Source organism: Callithrix jacchus, chromosome 9, assembly GCF_049354715.1.
Source record: "Callithrix jacchus isolate 240 chromosome 9, calJac240_pri, whole genome shotgun sequence".
Taxonomy (NCBI): Eukaryota; Metazoa; Chordata; class Mammalia; order Primates; family Cebidae; genus Callithrix; species Callithrix jacchus.
In genome coordinates, this window is record NC_133510.1 from 22,669,979 (window position 1) to 22,690,643 (window position 20,665).

The 20,665-nt window shown below is 47.3% G+C and overlaps 2 protein-coding genes, 1 long non-coding RNA gene and 1 pseudogene across 31 annotated transcripts in view; 2 read left to right on the forward strand and 2 right to left on the reverse strand.

The window, feature by feature from the left end:
- The window catches only part of LOC100414422 (solute carrier family 2, facilitated glucose transporter member 3-like), a 24,430-nt gene extending 19,071 nt beyond the window's left edge, over positions 1 to 5,359 (reverse strand). Inside the window, exons 1-4 of one of the 7 annotated variants that reach the window (XM_035255637.3) lie at positions 5,157 to 5,359; positions 2,824 to 2,907; positions 1,799 to 1,968; positions 850 to 927 (exon numbers count right to left, since the gene is read on the reverse strand). In XM_035255637.3, coding sequence (XP_035111528.2) covers positions 850 to 867 — 18 coding nt within the window. In that variant the 5' untranslated portion in view covers positions 868 to 927; positions 1,799 to 1,968; positions 2,824 to 2,907; positions 5,157 to 5,359. Of the gene's footprint in view, positions 1 to 849; positions 928 to 1,798; positions 2,208 to 2,823; positions 2,908 to 4,683; positions 4,873 to 5,156 lie in introns of those variants that run through there. The other 6 variants (XM_078338002.1, XM_078338001.1, XM_054238097.2 and 3 more) reach the window with 6 other exon arrangements.
- LOC100409981 (myosin regulatory light polypeptide 9 pseudogene) lies at positions 1,810 to 2,617 on the forward strand (annotated as a pseudogene).
- Positions 5,360 to 18,502, forward strand: LOC144577749 (uncharacterized). Its single transcript, XR_013522286.1, has 2 exons — positions 5,360 to 5,426; positions 16,257 to 18,502. It is a non-coding gene; the product is annotated as an uncharacterized LOC144577749 (long non-coding RNA).
- LOC100400189 (solute carrier family 2, facilitated glucose transporter member 3) overlaps positions 18,119 to 20,665 on the reverse strand; it is a 30,385-nt gene continuing 27,838 nt past the window's right edge. For all 23 annotated transcript variants that reach the window (XM_035255632.3, XM_054238095.2, XM_035255627.3 and 20 more), the window contains one exon: positions 18,119 to 19,665. In XM_035255632.3, coding sequence (XP_035111523.2) covers positions 19,447 to 19,665 — 219 coding nt within the window. In that variant the 3' untranslated portion in view covers positions 18,119 to 19,446. The remainder of the gene's footprint in view (positions 19,666 to 20,665) is intronic.

Sequence of the window (20,665 nt, forward strand, 5' to 3'; positions counted from 1 at the left end):
TGATAGGTATTGTGATTATCAACATAACCAAGACAAACCAATTTGATATCTGACATCAGTTTTTTTTGTTATTTTTTTGAGACAGAGTCTCGCTCTGTTGCCCAGGCTGAAGTGCACTGGTAGGATCTCAGTTCGCTTCAACCTCCACCTACAGGGTTCAAGCAATTCTCTTGCCTCAGCCTCCTGAATAGCTAGTATTACATGCATGCACCACCACACCAAGCCAATTTTTGTATTTTTAGTAAAGACGGGGGTTTTCTTTGCTTTTTAAATTTTTATTTATTTATTTATTTTTAAAGAGATGAGGTTTCACCTTGTTGGCCAGGTTGGTCTTGAACTCCTGGCCTCAGGTGATCCGCCCAACCTCAGCCTCCCAAAGTGCTGGGATTACAGGCCTGAGCCACCACACCTGGCCCGAGATGGGTATTTACCATGTTGGCCAAGCTGGTCTCAAACTCCTGACCTCTTAATCCGCCCGCCTCAGCCCCTCAAAGTGCTGGGATTACAGGCGTGAAACACTGCACGCTGCTTTTTTTTTTTTTTAAAGATGAAGTCTCACACTGTCACCCAGCCTGAAGAGCAGTGTCGCAATCTCTACTCACTGCAATCTCCACCTGCCGGGTTCAAGTGATTCTTCTGCCTCAGCCTCCCAAGCAGCTGGAATTATAGGCACCCACCATTATGCAAGCTAGTTTTTTGTATTCTCAGTAGAGATGGGGTTTCACTATGTTGACCAGGCTGGTCTCAAACTCCTAACCTCAGGTGATCTGTCCATCTTGGCCTCCCAAAGTGCTGGGATTACAGGCGTGAGCCACCGCGCCCAGCGCTGACATCACTTTTAATACTCACCTTCTGTCTGTTGTCCATCTCTCTGCTATCCTAGGAATTGACTCTCCAATTTCTCTTCAAGGTACTGCTTCCTGTAAACTGTAATGGGCTAGTTATTCATTCACTCCATCTACTTAAGCTCCTTGAGGGAAGAGGCTGTGATTTAGTCCCTGGCCAATGGGCACTCCAATAAATACTTATGGAAGAAAGTGAAATTCATATAATTCTAATGATGTTTTAGATAAACTCAATTCTGGGATCCTCAATAAAGCTGACTCCAGTAGCCAGTGAGAAGCATTTTATCAAATAAGAGGAGACAGCTGAAGTTAAGGTAAAAACATCTCTCGTATATTCTGAGTCGTTTCTCTGTCACCAACTAGCAGTTTCCCCATCTGCAAAATGAGCAGAGATTGGATTAGGCAATCTTGCTGTCATAAAATTCTGTGATTTAATGTGGCTTACCTTGTCATATAAAATTTAAAACACTTAGGACAAGCCACCTCTCCTCACAGCATCACCGTAGCCTGAACTGCTTCAGTGAGCCGCAGTGAAGTTGGAAATCACGATTCTGCTTAACCAGTTATCAAATCTGAGTCTGTGTCCTCCTCTACCAGCTCTCCTGACTTGGATTGATAACTTCTGAGGCTCTGCTGAGATACGTTCTGTTAAACACCTGTATTATTTCCTGAGTCTATTAGGAGGAGGACGAGAATTAGGACAGACTGTCCCTATCACTGTTCCACATCCTCTGTATTTCGTTTTCTCTCTGCTACCTTCCCACTCCCAACCTCACTCTTTTTGTTCCTCTGTCAGCTACTTCTTATCTTCTAGGTCATTCTCACTTGGGAAAAACAAATAAAGCCAAACTGAAAAACCTCACAACTCTTTTAACTCAAATACTTATACTTTTCAAAAAAAGTAAGGTACTATAACCAGCGAGCTCCAAGCATCCAGTGAAGCCCCCACCCACCTGAAGCCAAAATGTCCAGCAAGTGGGCCAAAGCCAAGACCACCACGAAGCGGGCAGAGCAGGCCACATCCAATGTCTTCGCGATGTTTGACCAGTTCCACATCCAGGAGTTCAAGGAGGCTTTCAACATGATTGACCAGAACTGTGAAGGCTTCGTTCACAAGGGGGACCTGAAGGACAAGCTGGCCTGACTGGGGAAGAACCCCAAGAATGAATACCTGGAGAGTATAATAAGCAAGGCCCCGAGGCCCATCAACTTAACCACTTTCCTCACCATGTTTGGGAAGAAGCTGAACGGCAGGGACCCCAAGGATGTGATCCAAAATGCCTTTGCCTGCTTCAATTAGGAAGCCTCAGGTTTCTTCCATGAGGACCACCTCTGGGAGCTGCTCACCACCATGGGTGACAGCTTCACAGACGAGGAAGTGGATGAGATGTACCGGGAGGCACCCAATGATAAGAAGGGCAAGTTCAACTAGGTGGCGTTCACCCACATCCTCAAACATGGCTCCAACGACAAAGACGACTAGGACACCCCAGCCCTCCCACAGTCCCCTATTCCCACCGGTCACCCCTCCCAGCGCACACTGCTCTGTACCAGCTCCCTGCCCATAGGCCTCTCTCAGAGGATCCTCCGTTTGAGGGCTTAGAGTGCCAGCTCCCAGTGGAGAAATCAGGCCAAGAGAAGTGAAGTGCAGGACTGAGGTTGATGTTCACAACGTGACCCTAGAGCCCTGGGCTGGAGTCTCTGACCCTCCAAGGAAAGGCTGCCTTCTGAAGAGATGGGCCAGAGGGCAGGACCTGGTGGCACTGAGGGAAGGCCCCCAAGAGAGCCCATTCCTAGGCTGCTCCCCAAGGAGGAAGGGGTTCTGTGTGCCTTCAGGAGGAAGGGACCCTTAGACATGGGATCCAATACCACTTCATATGCATCCCCACCCAAACCCAAGTTCACCCAAGTTCCCTCCCAGAGGACAGGACGCTAGACCCCTCCCCTATACCCTGTCAGGCCACCAGTGCACACCCACCCAGAGCAGCCACCCATCTTGGGATTGTGCTCAAGAAGATAATCTGTTCCAGGGGAGGCAGAATCTCCAACACAGGGCTGAGCACTGAAAAAAAAAAAGTGAGGTAGTGTTTACTAATCTGTAAAATTAACTCAAATTAACACTTCTTAGAAATCAATGGAAATTCAGGCCGGGCACGGTGGCTCAAGCCTGCAGTCCCACCACTTTGGGAGGCCGAGGCGGGCGGATCACAAGGTTAAGAGATTGAGACCATCCTGACCAACATGGTGAAACCCTGTCTCTATTAAAAATACAAAAATTAGCTGGGCGTGGTGGCCTGCACCTGTAGTCCCAGCCACTCAGGAGGCTGAGGCAGGCAAATTGCCTGAACCTGGGAGGCGGCGGCTGCAGTGAGCCGAGATTGTGCCACTGTACTCCAGCCTGGCGGCTGGGGACAGAGTGAGACTCTGTCTCAAAAAAAAAAAAAAAAAAAAAAATCAGTGGAAATTCAGCCAGGCACAGTGGCTCACGCCTGTACTCCCAGCACTGTGGGAAGCTGAGCTGGGTGGATCACTTGAGGTCGGGAGTTCGAAGCCAGCCTGACCAACATGGAGAAACCCCCATCTTTATTAAAAATGCAAAATGACTCCGGTCCTGGTGGCTCACGCCTATAATCCAAGCACCTTGGAGGCCAAGGCGGGCGGATCACCTGACGTCGGGAGTTCAAGACCAGCCTGACCAACATGGTGAAACCCCGTCTTTAAAAAAATAATTAAAAAAAAATTATAAAATACAAAATTAACCGGGCACGGTGGCGCATGCCTGTAATCCCAGCTACTAGGGAGGCTGAAAAAAAAAAGTGAGGTAGTGTTTACTAATCTGTAAAATTAACTCAAATTAACACTTCTTAAAAATCAACGGAAATTCAAATCAAAGGACAATTGCTTGAACCCGGGAGGCAGAGGTTGGGATGAGCCAAGATCATGCCATTGATCTCCAGCATGGGCAACAGAGTGAGACTCAGTCTCAACAACAACAAAAAAGGAAATTCTAAATTTAGTCTGTGTATTAAACTGGGACAAAACTAGTAACAGTATTTTGCCAAGGACACTTAGCCTTACTCCCATTCTCTCACACTTCAGATATAAATCATTGAATGAATCCAGCACTGAATAAATGAATGATCTGTAATTTCCTAAGACAATTCCAATTGTCATCTTGCAGAAATCTACAAAGCTGATCCCACCCGCACAGCACTTTAACTCCTGGTAGGTTTCTTTCAAGGCAAAGACGGTTCCACCTCCGGAGTCCAGTTACCTCCACCGGGATCATGCTCCCAAGGCTCCCTCAATTCCTTCGGGTCTCCCGCCAAAAGACACTCCTTACGAAGGCCTCTCAGACTGACCCCTTCCCCAATTCCAACCTAACATACAGTCTCCTCCCTGCTTCCTAGCCCTACTACAGATTTACGGCATCCTGTTACATATCCATGCATTTTATTTTTTATTTAGACGGAGTCTGGATCTGTCCCCCAGGCTGGAGGGCAGTGATGCAATCTCGGCTCACGGCAACCTCCGCCTCCTGGGTTCAAGCAATTCTCTGCCTCAGCCTCCCAAGCAGCTGGGATTACAGGTGCCCACCACCGCGCTCAGCTAAATTTTTGCATTTTTAGTATAGACGGGGTTTCACCATCTTGGCCAGGCTGGTCTTGAACTCCTGACCTCGTGATCCACCCGCCTCCGCCTCCCAAAGTGCTAGATTACAGGCTAAAACCACCGCGCCCGGTCATATCTATGCATTTTCTTCTCTGTCTCTTTCCTAGAATATATAGTCTAGGAAGGCAAGGGCTGGGTGGCTTCGTTTGCTGTGGGATCCCAGCACCTGGAGCGGAGTCCGGGACATAGCAGGTACTCGGCAAACCACGAATCTCCTCTCCAGGGCTCCGAGGCGGGTTTCCCAGAGCCGCAGGACCCTTCTCTCTTAGGCCAGCCCACCTCCGAGTAGCCGCCCACCCCTACTCGAGGTTCCCCCACCGCCGGCCGCAGCGACCGCGCGGTGCACCCACCTCCCAAGACCCCCGACCGCGGTTGGGCCCCGCGGCTTCGCTCAACCGCGCGCCTCCCGGGCCGTTGCGCCTCTGCGCGGGCCCCAGGCCGCCGCCGCGCCGGCAGCCGTTGGGACCCACTAACTGCCTCGAAAAGCCTAGGATTCGACTTTGAACGGTCAGTGAATGTGGTCGTAAAACGTGACTCGGTTATTCGGGCGCCCTCCGTTAGGACGACAAGCCCCCACCCGCGGTCCGAGCAAGGGACCCGCTCGCGGTCGGAGTCGACCGGCCCCGCCCGGGTTCTCACCTTCGCACCACAGAGTCCTGCTCGGGCTGCTGCTGGGGGTCACTCAGGGCGCCCTCTCCGGCGTCCTCCTGCGACCCGGGCGGGGGGAAGACTTTAAGGGGAAACAGTCCCGGGCCCCACCGCCTTTGGCGCCGCCGTTAGGAGGGTGTGAACATTTCTGCCTTAAGAGATACCGTAGCCCCTCACCCGTCACCCCGCCCTCTGACTCCGGCAGGGCGGCGGTGCCCGGATGTTGCCGCAAGCGTGCCTGCGGGGCTGTGAAGACCCTAGGTAAGATGGGCTAGAGAGTCCTTTCCGGCCCCGCGCGGTGCCTCGCACCCGTAATCCCAGCACTTTTGGAGGCGGAGGAGGGCGATGACTTGAGATTAGGAGTTCGAGACCAGCCTGACCAACATGGTGAAACCTTGTCTTAAAAAAAAAAAAAAGCCGGATGCGGTACCTCACGCCTATAATCCCAGCACTTTGGGAGGGATGGCTCACGAGGTCAAGAGATCGAGACCATCCTGGTCAACAAGGTGAAACCCCGTCTCTACTAAAAATACAAAAATTAGCTGGGCATGGTGGCACGCACCTGTAGTCCGAGCTACTCGGGAGGCTAAGGTAGGAGCATTGCTTGAACTCAGGAGGCGGAGGGTACAGTGAGCCAAGATCGCGCCATTGCACTCCAGCCTGGGTAATGAGCGAAACTCCATCTAAAAAAAAAGAACATATACCTACCCCTGAGCCAACAATTCTACTCCTAGGCATACACCCAACAGAAATGCACGCATATGTTCACCAAAAAGTAGGTACTAAAATGTTCATCTCAGCCTGGCCTTTGAGTTGAGTATTTTAAAACATATTTAGGTGGGGTGTGGTGGTTCATGCCTGTAATCTCAGCACGTTCAGAGGCCGAGGTAAGCAGATCACTTGAGCTTAGGAGTCAAAGACCGGCCTGGCCAAGATGATGAAACCTCATCTCTACCAAAAATACAAAAATTAGCAAGGCTTAGTGAGGTACGAGTGTAGTACCAGCTACTTGAGAGGCTGAGGCAGGAGAATCATTTGAGCCCTAGAGGGAGAGGTTGCAGTGAGCCTAGATCATGCCACTGCACTCCAGCCTGAGCTACAGAGCAAGACTCTGTATCAAAACAAAACAAACAAAAAAATAAAAGTAAACCAAAAGAATCCAAACCCCTATCCCACCACCATGATACCCTTAAAAAAGTGGGGGGATTGGAAATTGGCCATTTGATTTCTTTTCTTTTTTTTTTTAGATGGAGTTTTGCTCCGTCACCCAGTTTGGATTGTAGTGGTACCATGTGTGCTCACTGACACCGCTACTTCCTAGGTTCAAGCAAGCACAACCTTCTAATTTTTGTATTTTTAGTAGAGATAGGGTTTCACCACATTGGCAAGGCTGATCTTGAACTCCTGACCTCAAGTGATCTGCCTGCCTCGGCCTCCTACCATACCAGGCATTTTTTTGTTTTTGTTTTTGTTTTGTTTTTTTGAGATGGAGTCTCGCTCTGTTGCCCAGGGTAGAGCGCAGTGGTGGGGTAATCTCTGCTCCCTGCAACCTCTGCCTCCTAGATTCAAGCAATTCTGCCTCAGCCTCCCAAGTAGCTGGGACTATAGGTGTGCACCACCAAGCCTGGCTAACTTTTGTATTTTTAGTAGAGGTGAAGTTTTGCCGTGTTGGCCAGGCTGGTCTCGAACTCCTGACCTCAGGTGACCTGCCCATCTCAACCTTTCAAAATGCTGGGATTACAGGCAAGAAACACCATGCCCAATGGCCCTTTTATTATTTTGCAATGTTAAGGTCATTAATGTATGACTCAGAAGAGGAGTGTGTGGAAGTAGGGTGTAAAAGCCTTATTAGAGAATAGTCAAGAGAGAATGAGGTGACTTGCATTGGAACGGGGTGAGGGGGGGCGGTGAAGAGAGAGAGAATGAGGGGACAAAAATCACCAACGGGCACAGAACCAATACAGAACACTCTTTAGAGGAATGTCAGAAATTTCCTTACATTTATCACATTCTGTAAAAGAAAATGATGAGTGGTAGGAATAGAAAGATGTGGATTTCAAGAGAAATGTTTTTTCTAAACAAAAGAAAATTTTTGGCTTCGTGTGGTGGCTCAGGCCTATAATCCCAGCAGTTTCGGATATCGAGGCAGAGGAATCACTTGAGCTCAGGATTTCGGGAGAAACAACAGCACAGTGAACTACCATGCCATCTCCCACACCTCCCCTGCCATCTCTTTAAAAATTTTTTTTTCTTTGAGAGGGAGCCTTGCTCTTGTCACCCAGGCTGGAGTGCAATGGCACGAGCTCAGCTCACTGCAGCCTCTGCCTCCCTGGTTCAATTGAATCTACTGCCTCAGCCTCCCGAGTAGCTGGGATTACAGGCACCTGCTACAATACCCGGCTAATTTTTGGATTTTCGGTAGAGAAGGGGTTTCGCCATGTTGGCCAGGCTGCTCTTGAACTCCTGACCTCGTGATCCACCCGCCTTGGCCTCCCAAAGTTCTGGGATTACAGGTGTGAGCCCCAGTGCCTGGCCTAATTTCATCACTTCCAGAGGCCGAGTCGGGCAGATCACCTCAAGTTAGGAGTTGGAGACCAGCCTGACCAACATGGAGAAACCAGATCTCTACTAAAAATACAAAATTAGCTGGGTGTGGTGGCACATGCCTGTAATTCCAGCTATTTGGGAAGCTGAGGCAGGAGAATTGCTTGAACCAGGGAGGCAGAGGTTGTGTTGAGCTGGTATCACCCCATTGCACTCCAGCCTGGGCAACAAAAGCAAAAATCTGTCTCAACACACCAACACACACACACACACACACTGCCATCTCGGTTATCAGACTTGCATGGTATCACAGTGCCTGTGTTCAAGGAACCCTTATATGAAATAGCCCCAAAATGCAAGAATAGTGGTGTTGGTAATTCAGATATTCCTTTTTTGTTGTTGTTGACCAGGCTGGAGTGCAATGGTGTGATCTTGGCTCACTGTAACCCCTACCTCCTGGGTTCAAGCGATGACAGGGGTGCGCCACCATGCCCAGCTAATTTTTGTATTTTTAGTAGAGACAGGGTTTCACCTTGTTGATCACGATGGTCTCGATCTCTTGACCTCATGATCCACCCACCTCGGCCTCCCAACGTGCTGGGATTATAGGCATGAGCCACCGCACCCTGCCGGTTTTTGGTCTTATTAGTAGAGATGGGGTTTGACTGTGTTAGCCTGGCTAGTCTCAAACTTCTGACCTCAGGTGATCCACCCACCTCGTAATCCCAAAGTGCCGGGATTATAGGCGTGAGCCACTGCGCCCAGCCGGTAATTCACATATTCCAAAGAGAAGCTATGAGATGTTCCCTTTAGGTGAAAAGGTAAAAAGTCTCAATGAAAGAAAGAATCAATCATATGTTGAGGTTGCTAAGATTTATGGTAAGAAGGAGTCTATCAGCTGGGCATGGTAACTCATGCCTGTAATCCTAGCATTTTGGGAGGCCCAGGCAGGTGGATTGCCTGAGGTCAGGAGTTCGAGACTAGCCTGACCAACATAGTGAAACCCTGTGTCTGCTAAAAATAAAAAAATTAGCTGGGCGTGGTGGCGGGCACCTATAATCCCACCTACTCGGGAGGCTGAGTCAGGAGAATCACTTGAACCCAGGAGGTAGAGGTTGCAGTGAGCTGAGATCATCATTGCCCTCCAGACTGGGCAACAAAAGAAGGCTCCATCTCAAAAAAAATTAAAAAAAAGGGACGATTCTACCTATGAGATTGTGAACAGTATATTGTTATAATTATTCTATTTTATGATTCATTATTGTTAATTTCTTACTGTATCTAATTTATAAATTAAGCTTTATCAGAGGTATGTATGTATGCACAGGAAGAAACACAGTTTATATTACTTTTGATACTATCTGTGGTTTCAGGTATCCACCAGGGGGTCTTAGAACTGTAGATAAGGGAGCCTACTATATATATATCATAATTCTTGTTTATTTTATTCACTTATTTATTTTAAAATGGAGTCTCATTCTGTTGTCCAGGCTGGAGTGAAGTGCCATGATCTCAGCTCACTGCAACCTCCACCTCCTGGGTTCAAGCAATCCTCCCACCTCAACCTCCTGGGTAGCTGGAATTACAGGTGCACACCACCATACCTGACTTTTTAATGTATTTTTAGTAGAGATTGGGTTTTACCATGTGGCCAGGCTGGTCTCAAACTCCTGACCTCAACTGATCCACCTGCCTTGGCCTCCCAAAGTGCTGGGATTACAGGCATGAGCCACTGTGCCCAGCCCATAATTCTTGTTTATATCTTCAACCTACACCTTGTTTCCAGTTCTAGATCTGTACCCTGTATCTATCTGCCTGTTTGACCTCTCACCATGTTGGCCAGTATGGTCTCAATCGCCTGACCTCATGATCTGCCCGCCTCAACCTCCCAAAGTGCTAAGATTACTGAGCCACTGCACCTGGCCAATACCAATAATTAATCAGTTATATCCGTTATATGTATTTTCTTAGACAAGTGACTTGTCTCCAGATTTTTTTATAAGATCTTAAGTAGAGAAACTATATAATATGTGGTTTAAATCAGAGTACCATGTGGTACAAGGGGTATTTCTAATGATTATGCCAGGGCAGGGACATATTCAGAATTATCCTAGGTACACTGTAACATGTGGACACCTATGTAAAGGACTATAGGCACCTATGTAAAGGACTATTTAAGCTTTCTAGTTCTTGAGTCAATTTTGGTAAGGTGTGTAATTCTAGAAATATGTCCATTAGGGCAGGGCTCAATGGTTCACGCCTGTAATCTCAGTGCTTTGGGAGGCCAAGGCACGTGGATCATGAGGTCAGGAGTTCTCACAACATGGTGAGACCCAATCTCTACTACAAATACAAAACATTAGCCAGGAGAGGACAGGCATCTGTAATCCCAGATTACAGTGCAGTAGTGGTGTGATATAGCTCTCTGCAACATCAGTCTCCTGAGGTCACACTGACCTCTCACCTCAGCTTCCCATGTAGCTAGGACCACAAGTGCATGCCACAACACCCAGCTAATTTTTAATTTTTAGTAGAGATGAGGTTTCGCTGTATTGCTCAGGTTGGTCTCAGTCTCGTGAACTCAAGCAATCCACCTGCCTTGGCCTCTAAAGTGCTGGGATTACAGGCATGAGCCACTGTACCGAGCAGGAAATTATTATTATTATTACATGGAGTTTTGCTCTTGTTGCCCAGGCTGGAGTGCAATGGCAGAAGCTCAGCTCACTGTAACCTCTGCCTTCTGGGTTCAAGCAATTCTCCTGCTTCAGCCTCCCAGGTAGCTGAGATTACATGCTTGGGTCAACCCCACCCTGATAAGTTTTTGCATCTTTAATAGAGATGGGGTTTCTCCATAATTTTTATACTTTTATTTTATTTTATTTTATTTTATTTATTTATTTATTTTTGAGACGGAGTTTGCTCTTGTTGCCCAGGCTAGAGTGCAACGACGGGATCTCTGCTTACTGCAGCCTCCCACTATGGGATTCAAGCGATTCTCCTGCCTCAGCCTCTCAGGTAGCTGAGATTACAGGCATGTGCCACTATGCATGACTAATTTTGTATTTTTAGTAGAGATGGGGTATATCCATGTTGGCCAGGCTGGCCTCAAACTCCCGACCTCAGGTGATCCGCCCAACTCGGCCTCCAAAATTACAGGGATTACAGGCATGAGCCACTGCGCCCAAACCTATTATTGTTATTATTGTTTTGAGACAGAATCTTGCTCTGTTGCCCAGACTGTAGTGCAATGGTGTGATCTCGGCTCACTGCAACCTCCGCCTCCCTGATTCAAGTGATTGTCCTGCCTCAGCCTCCTGAGTAGCTGGATTATAGGCACGTGCCACCACACCCGGCTACCTTTTGTATTTTTAGTAGAGACGAGGTTTCACCATGTTGCTCAGGCTGGCCTCAACTCCTGACCTTGTGATCCACCCGCCTCCACCTCCCAAAGTGCTGGGATTAGAGGCATAAGCCACCGCACCTGGGCTATTATTTTTATTATTATTATTGTTATTTTGAGATGGAGTCTCTCTCTGTCACCCAGGCTGGATTCAAGCAATTATCTGCCTGAGCATCCTGAGAAACTGGGATTGCAGGCACCTGCCACCACTCCTGGCTAATATTTTTGTATTTTTAGTAGAGATAGGGTTTCACCATGTTGGTCAGGCTGGTCTTGAATTCCTGACCGCAGGTGATCTGCACGCCTTGGCCTCCAAAGTGTTTGGATTACAGCTGTGAGCCACCACGCCTGGACAACTAAACCCTTCTTAAAGAAATCTAGGCCAGGCACAGTGGCCCATGGCTAATCTCAGCACTTTGGGAGGCTGTGACATGAGGTTTGCTTGAGACTGAGAGTTCAAGACTAGCTTGGGCAGCAAGGTGAGAACCTGTCTGTAAAAAAATAAACAATAATAAGTAATTTAATAAAGATATGGGCAGGACACAATGTCTCATGCCTACAATTTCAGCATTTTAGGAAGTGGCCAGATTGTTTGAGCCCAGAAGTTCAAGACCAGCCTGGGCAACATGGCGAAACCTGTCTCTACAAAAAATATAAAAATATGCTGGGCATGGTAGCTCACGCCTGTAATCCAAGCACTTTGGAGTCCAAGGCGGGTGGATCACCTGAGGTCAGGAGTTCAAGACCAGCCTAACCAACATGGTGAAACCCCATCTTCAAAAAATATATATATATAAAAAGTAACCAGGAGTAGTGGCACATGCCTGTGGTACCAGCTACTTGGAGGCTAAGGTGGGAGGATGGGTTGAGCCCAAGAGGTTAAGGCTATAGTGAGCTGTAATTGTACCACTGCAGTCCAGTCTGGGCAACAGAGTGAGACCTTGTCTCAAAAAAAAAAAAAAAAAAGAAAGAAATCTGTAGTAATGAGCTCTGACACACTACAAATAGGAAAATAGTGGGATACTGGGTTTTCATGGCAGATGATAATCTTCCACTTGGAGTAAAGTAACTCTGTAAGGCAAAGAGAGAATTCTTCCCTAAAACTGGAGCATTATTGACACAATCGATTATTTTCTGGAAAAGAATTACGCTATATTCTAGGGATAATTTTCATCCCTAGAAACCCTTGTTAGATATAGACTGGCAATTGTGTAACCAGTTAGAAAGGCACCAGATAAAATATTTTTAAAAGCCAGGCACAGTGGCATGTGCCTGTAGTCCCAGCTACTCGGGAGGCTGACGTGGGAGGAGTGCTTGAGCCCAGGAGTTCTGGGCTGCAGTGCGCTATGCCGGTCGGGTGTCTGCACTAAGTTCAGCATCAATATGGTGACCTCCCAGGAGCAGGGGACCATCAGGTTGCCTAAGGAGGGCTGAACCGGTATAGGTTGGAAACGGAGCAGGTCAAAACTCCCGTGCTGCCAGGCGTGGTGGCTCACGCCTATAATCCCAGTACTTTGGGAGGCCGAGGCAGGTGTATCACGAGGTCAAGAGATTGAGACCATCTTGGTCAACAAGGTGAAACCCCGTCTCTACTAAAAATACAAAAATTAGCTGGGCATGGTGGCGTGCACCTGTAGTCCCAGCTACTCGGGAGGCTGAGGCAGGAGAATTGCCTGAACCCAGGAGACGGAGGTTGCGGTGAGCCGAGATCATGCCATTGTACTCCAGCCTGGGTAACAAGAGCGAAACTCCATCTCAAAACAAACAAACAAACAAACAAACAAAACAATTAGCTGGGCACGGTGGCGCGTGCCTGTAATCCCAGGTACTCAGGAGGCTGAGGCAGGAGAATTGCCTGAACCCAGGAGGCGGAGGTTGCGGTGAGCCGAGGTTGCGCCATTGCACTCCAGCCTGGGTAACAAGAGCGAAACTCCGTCTCAAAAAAAAAAAGAAAAGAAAAAAAAAGGGATGAACAGGCTGGTCAGGGTGACTCACTCCTGAAATCCCAGCATTTTGCAGGGCCAAGGCAAGAGGATCACTTAAACTTAGGAATTTTAGACGAGTCTGGGCAACCCAGTGAGACCTTATCTCTACAAAAAATAAGAATAAAAACTTAGCCAGGTGTGGTGGTGAGCACCTGTAGTCCCGGCTACTCAGCAGGCTGTGGTGGGAGGATCACTTGAGCCCAATAGTTTGAGGATATAGTGAGTTGTGTTTGTACCAGTGCATTCCGACCTGACTGACAGAGCAAGACCCTGTCTCTATAAAAACAAAACAAAACAAAAAAAACCCCAGGAAGTTGACCAATAAAGCAGACATTGGTGGAACCAAAACAGCGGCTTTAATGTAGCACTCTCAGAAGTTACTGTACTGATGAGACTCCTGCTGGTCACTCAGCATTGAAGGGCCTTAAACAAACCTGCCTTATCCACCCTAGTTAAAAGTAATTCAAGAAACGTAACCAGGCCGGGTATGGTGGTTCACGCATGTAATCCCAGCACTTTGGGAGGCTGAGGCAGGTGGATCACCTGAGGTCAGGAGTTTGAGACAAGCCTGGTCAACATGGTAAAACCCCATCTCTACTAAAAATACAAAAAATTAGCTGGGCATGGTGGCAGACGCCTGTAGACCCAGTTACTCCAGAGGCTGAGGCAGGAGAATTGCTTGAACCTGGGAGGTGGAGGGTACAATGAGCCGAGATCTCACCACTGCACTCCAGCCTGGGCAACAGAACAAGACTCTGTCTCAAAAAAAAAAACGAAAGAAACCTGGCCAGGTGCGGTGGCTCATGCCCGTAATCTCAGCACTTTGGGAGGCCAAGGTGGGCAAATCACATAGTAAGGAGTTCAAGACCAGCCTGGCCAATATGGTGAAATTCCCGTCTCTATTAAAAATACAAAAAATTAGCTGGGCATGATGGCAGGCTCCTGTAATCCCAGCTACTCAGGAGGCTGAGGCAGGAGAATCACTTAAGCCCAGGAGGTGGACGTTGTGGTGAGTTGAGACCATGCCATAGCACTCCATCCTGGGCAAAAGAGTGAGACTCTGTCTAAAAAAAAAGAGAAAGAAAGAAACCTTACCTCCAGTCATGTGGGATGATGGTTCTGGAATGTGATCAAAAGAAGAACTGATGGGAGAGTCTGGGTATCTTGGCCTGACCTCCAGTAGCGGACTCAAAGTCATATGCACATGAGTGAGTAAAATAGTCAGAGGTAGAGAAGTGATATTTCTGGGACTCCTGGACACAGGAGCCCCATGGACTGTTGTTCAGAGATCTGTTGGTGAAGTTCTAAGGGGGCTACAGTAAAGTTGGGAGGATATAAGAGTACAAAAGATTGATAAGATTAAGGTGAACATTTGGATGGGAATTGGTATGTTTAAAAAGGTTTTATGTGAAACAATTGTGTCTCCTTTACCTGAATGTATTATGGGGACTGATACCATGTCTGACTTGGGAATGCTTCTCCTACCTAGTATTGTAAAACAGAAGGCATATACATCTATCCTTCAGCCCATATTGATCGGACATACCTGTGAACGGTCTGGGGTCACTAGGTCTAGGCTGGGATTGGTTCTGTTTCAAGTTACAGATCTAGCTGGGCTAGGCTTCTCCCTGAGGTTTGTACTAAGTTATCTCTGCCTGTTTACTTTGGAGGCCAGGCCAAGATTGCAGCAGCTACCCAGAGGAAGCTCTTACCTAGCAAAAGCAGATATGCTAGAGGGCAAGTAAAAAGAGGCAAGTATTCTTAAGAGCTAGGCTCACAACTGAACTTAAAGTGGGCCGGGCACAATGGCTCCTGCCTGTAATCCCTGCACTTTGGTAGGACAAAGTGGGAGGACTGCCTGCAGTCAGGAGTTCAAGACCAGCCTGGCAGCATGGTGAAACCCCATGTCTACTAAAAATACAAAAATTAGCTGGGTGTTGTGGTGCATGCCTGTAATCCCAGCTTCTCAGGAGGCTGAGGCAGGAGAATCGCTTGAATCCAGGAGGTGGAGGTTGCAGTAAGCAGAGATTAAGACCATTGCACTCCAGCCTGAGTGACAGAGCAAGACTCCATCTCAAAAACAAGAACAAGCCGGGCGTGGTGGCTCAAGCCTGTAATGCCAGCACTTTGAGAGGCCGAGGCGGGTGGATCACGAGGTCAAGAGATCGAGACCATCCTGGTCAACATGGCGAAACCCCGTCTCTACTAAAGATAAAAAAATTAGCTGGGCATGGTGGCGGGTGCCTGTAATCCCAGCTACTCAGGAGGCTGAGGCAGGAGAATTGCCTGAAGCCAGGAGGCGGAGGTTGTATTGAGTAGAGATTGCACCATTGCACTCCAGCCTGGGTAACAAGAGCGAAACTCCGTTTCAAAAAACAAAAACAAAAACAAAAAAGTTAAACAAAAAATAGATACATTTGATTCCATAAATTTATTTTATTTTATTTTCTTGAGACAGAGTCTTGCCCTGTCACCCAGGCTGGAGTGGAGTGGTACAAACCCAGCTCACTGCAACCTCCAGCTCACTGCCACCCTCCAACAGGGTTCAAGTGATTCTCCTGCCTCAGTATCCTGAGTAGCTGGGATTACAGGCACCCGCCACTACGCCAGCTAAGTTTGTATTTTTTTTTTTTTTTTTTGAGACGGAGTTTCGCTCTTGTTACCCACGCTGGAGTGCAATGGCGCGATCTCGGCTCACCGCAATCTCCGCCTCCTGGGTTCAGGCAATTCTCCCGCCTCAGCCTCCTGAGTAGCTGGGATTACAGGCACGCGCCACCATGCCCAGCTAATTTTTTGTATTTTCAGTAGAGATGGGGTTTCACCATGTTGACCAGGATGGTCTCGATCTCTTGACCTCGTGATCCACCCGCCTCGGCCTCCCAAAGTGCTGGGATTACAGGCTTGAGCCACCGCGCCCGGCCTAATTTTGTATTTTTAGTAGAGATGGGGTTTCACCATGTCAGCCAGTCTGGTCTCAAACTCTGGACCTCAAGTGATCTGACCGCCTCAGCCTCCCAAAGTGCTGGGATTACAGGTATGAGCCACCACACCCAGCCTGCCATTTTAAAGGGTACAGTTCAGTAGTTAAATATTCGCACTGTTGTGAAACAGATCTTCCAACTTTTTTTTTTTTTTTGAGACAGCTTTCCTCTTGTTTTGCAGGCTGGAGTGCAATGGCGCGATCTCAACTCACCACAACCTCCGCCTCCTGGCTTCAGGCAATTCTCCTGCCTCAGCCTCCTGAGTAGCTGGGATTACAGGCACACGCCACCATGCCCAAGTAATTTTTTGTATTTTTAGTAGAGACGGGGTTTCACCATGTTGACCAGGATGGTGTCGATCTCTTGACCTCGTGATCCACCCGCCTCGGCCACCCAAAGTGCTCGGATTACAGGCTTGAGCCACCGCGCCTGGCCTACAAGCTTTTCAAATAATAGAAAAAGATTATCACATTAGAGTTCTATTTACTTATTTATTTATTTATTTATTATTTATTTCTGAGGCTTTTCCAGGCTCAAGATTTCTACTTTTAACTGTTTTTTGAGACAGGGTCTCTGGCAGACCAATTTTATTAACTCATATAGAGGCAAACAAATTATTACAATATATCTAGCAATGTATTAAAAATATACATCTTGGTTGGGCGTGTGGGCTCATACCTGTAATCCCTGCACTTTGGGAGGACAAGGCAGGTGGATCACTTGAGGTCAGAAGTTCGAGACCAGCCTAGCAAACACGGTGAAACTTTGTCTCTACTACAAATACAAAAATTAGCTGGGTGTGATGGCATGTACCTATGGTCCTAGCTACTACAGAGGCTGAGGCAGGGGAATCGCTTGAACCTGGGAGATGGAGGTTGCCATTAGCTGAGATTGTGCCACTACACTCCAGTCTAGATGACAGAACTAGACTCCATCTCAAAAAAAAAAAAAAGAAACCCTGGACTCTCTCTCTCCATTCCCCCAGCCCTAAACAACCACTAATGTACCTTCTGCGTCTATAGGTTTACCTATTCTGGACATTTTATTTAAAAATAATAATACAGTATGATATTTTTTGAGTAGCTTTATACATTTAACATAACATTTTCAGGGTTCATCTATGGGTCAGTACTTCATTCCCTCCCCCTTCCTTTTTTTTTGAGACAGAGTTTCACTCATTACCCAGGCTGGAGTGCAATGGTGTGATCTCCATTCACTGCAGCCTCCACCTGTTCGAGATCAGCCTGGGCAACAGGGTGAAACCCTGTTTCTACTAAAATTACAAAAATTAGCTAGGCACGGTGTTGCATGCCTATAGTCCCAGCTAGTTGGGAGGCTGAGTCAGGCGAATCGCTTGAACCTGGGAGGCTGAGGTTGCAGTGAGCGGAGATCACACCATTCCACTCCAGCCTGGGCAACAAGAGTGAAACTTCATCTCAAAACAAAAAACTGGAGGACAAAGGAAGTAGAAAATAACACAAGAGAAAAACAAACAACCCAACTAGTTCTTACTGGGGAAATAAAGCAAAATAATTTATCAAGTATGAAAAGCAATGTGGCCAGGCACGGTGGCTCACACCTGTAATCTCAGCACTTTGGGAGACTGAAGCAGGCAGATCATCTGAGGTAAGGAGTTCGAGACCAGCCTCGCCAACATGGTGAAACCCCGTCTGTATTAAAAATACAAAACTTAGTCGGACACAGTAGCATGCGCCTGAAATCCCAGCTACCCCGGAGGCTGAGGCAGGAGAATCACTGGAACCTGGAGGGGGCAGAGTCAAGATCCCATGACTGTACTCTAGCCTGAGTGGCAGAGTAAGACTCAGTCGCAAAAAAAAAAGCAAGGCACAAAGCCTTTTTCATTTAACTGCATAATAAATACGTTACTCTTTTCTTACGTACGGGACTGTAAGAACAATCTCGTATGAGTATAGGGTCTCATACAAGTCTCAAGGTCCCAAAGGTACTGAATAGCCAACTCAGGATTTAAAGCTGATTTTGTTGTTACAGGCAGGACAAATAGTAAATAATTAGCCCGTGATGTTGTGTACATTGAGAATTTTTATTTTAAAACCAAGAATCTGAGTAACATTCACCATAGAAAATCCATATAAAACATTCACAATCTGCTCAGTGAGAAATGGGAAAACACTTCCCTGCCTTACCGCCAGCCTACTGCTTGAGGAGCCAGAAGTTGACATGAAGTTGGAAGGTCACCTTTTCCAGCTAAACCCATAGCTATGTGCATTTTTATTCAAAGGCTTCACGACCAGAGGGAACAGTGAGAACTGAGTACCAAAATACTGTCATTGGCAAGGGTTTGGCCAAAGGGTCTGAGATGTGTAAGCACCAAGAAGGGAAAGGGAGATGGAGGAACATATGAAAAGGGGCTGTAGGAACAAACCCAGAGAAAACAAGTCAATAAAATAACCTACTAGAGCAAAGTGACAGTGCACGGACATTCATCCTCTCAGTGTGGCTACACTGCACAGTGACTCGTACTATCTCAAATGTGGTCTACTGGAAAGATTCAAGTCCCCTAAGGGCACCTGGCACAGGACCACAGTGACATGGTAACAGACACACACACAAGCAGGCAGTGACCCTAAAGCAACAACACACTTCGGATAATAGTCGTTCAGAAAAAATCCTCTCCCAGAGCTGAGGTTACACATTCCAAGTTAGCTATAAACATTCTTTGGGGAATTCCTTTAAAGGCATGAGTTAAAATAAAAGAAAAATCAACACCTAAAATATCCTAAAGAACAAAGTGGAGAAATCATGAATGTCTACCAAGAACCACTTATTGTAGGTTTCTTATATGGATGGCTCTCCCACCAGATAGGTGGTGGGATTACTGCAAATGTAATGAGTCCACTATGAGGAGGAGTTGTTTGGTCCAGCGAGGGGAACAGGCTTTCTAGAAATAACTTTCCCTTCCCTGGACACCATCCAAAATTAGAACCCATCAACCGCCATTAACTACAATGCCCATATTAGTTAATAATCCTAGATTTCAAGTACTGCACCTTACTTTTCCTCTCCTATATCCCCTAGTAGGGCAATATTAGAACCCAAGGGAGGAAAAGCTGGCAAAGTTGTCACATGCCAAGTGGCCAACCCTCCTGAAATGAAGGTAGTTCACTTGGTCTCTCCTAAGCAGAAGAGAATGTCCAGGAAACAAAATATTTTAAAAGCCATTAAAAATCCAACAAACCCCAGCCTTGGGGTGCTCATGGAGTGCAGGGGATAAGAAAGGAATCACGTAGCAGCATTCAGAAGCCATCCTGGGTTCATCCTGATGGGATCTCTCCGACGTTCAGGGAGAGGTGGCTTTCCCATGCCGGGAGGGAGGTGAAAGGAGGCATGACTTAGACACTGGTGGTGGTCTCCTTAGCAGGCTTGATGCTGTTCATCTCCACAACGCCTTGCGTCCCAGATCGATTTGCACCATGTGCCTGCCCTTCAAAGGCCCGTGTGATATCCTCAAAAGTCCTGCCACGGGTCTCAGGGACTTTGAAGAAGGTAAAGATCAAAAAGGTAACGAGGAAGCCGGTGAAGATAATGAAAACGGAGGGTCCTAAATAGTACTAGTGAAAGGACAGAAAAAGGAAGGTTGACATAAAAATCTGGTCATTGACAAATTCAATTTCCTTCACATTCACATTTCCAACAGGCTTCAAGGTATAACCCTTCCATATAATTTTTTAAATTGCATTTTAGGTTTGGGGGTACATGTGAAGAACATGCAAGATAGCTGCATAGGTACACAGGTGGCAGTGTGATTTGCTGCCTTCCTCCCCTTCAACTATATCTGGCATTTCTTCCCAACTCCCCACCCCCGTTGTCCCTCCCCAGCCCTTCCATATTTAATAAAAACAGAAGGTTTCTTAGGAGATTCACTTACGATTCTATTGCTAACTTACTATACATTTCTCTGTATTTTTCTTTCTCTCATTTTTCATTAGTTAGATGCTTCTCGATGTCTACTGAGTAGTTTCGGACTTTTCAGTATTTTTTTTTTGAGACGGAGTTTCGCTCTTGTTACCCAGGCTGGAGTGAAATGGCGTGATCTTGGCTCACCATAACCTCCGCCTCCTGGGTTCAGGCAATTCTCCTGCCTTAGCCTCCTGAGTAGCTGGGATTACAGGCACGCGCCACCATGCCCAGCTAATTTTTTGTATTTTTTTTAGTAGAGACGGGGTTTCACAATGTTGACCAGGATGGTCTTGATCTCTTGACCTCGTGATCCACCCACCTCGGCCTTCCAAAGTGCTGGGATTACAGGCTTGAGCCACCGTGCCCGGCCTATTTTTTTTTTTGAGAGGGAGTTTCACTCTTGTTACCCAGGCTGGAGTGCAATGGCGTGATCTCGGCTCACCGCAACCTCTGCCTCCTGGGTTCAGGCAATTCTTCTCCCTCAGCCTCCCGAGTAGCTGGGATTACAGGCGTGCACCACCATGCCCAGCTAATTTTTTGTGTTTTTAGTAGAGACGGGGTTTCACCACGTTGACCAGGATAGTCTCAAGCCCTTGACCTTGTGATCCACCTGCCTCTGCCTCCCAAAGTGCTGGGATTACAGGCGTGAGC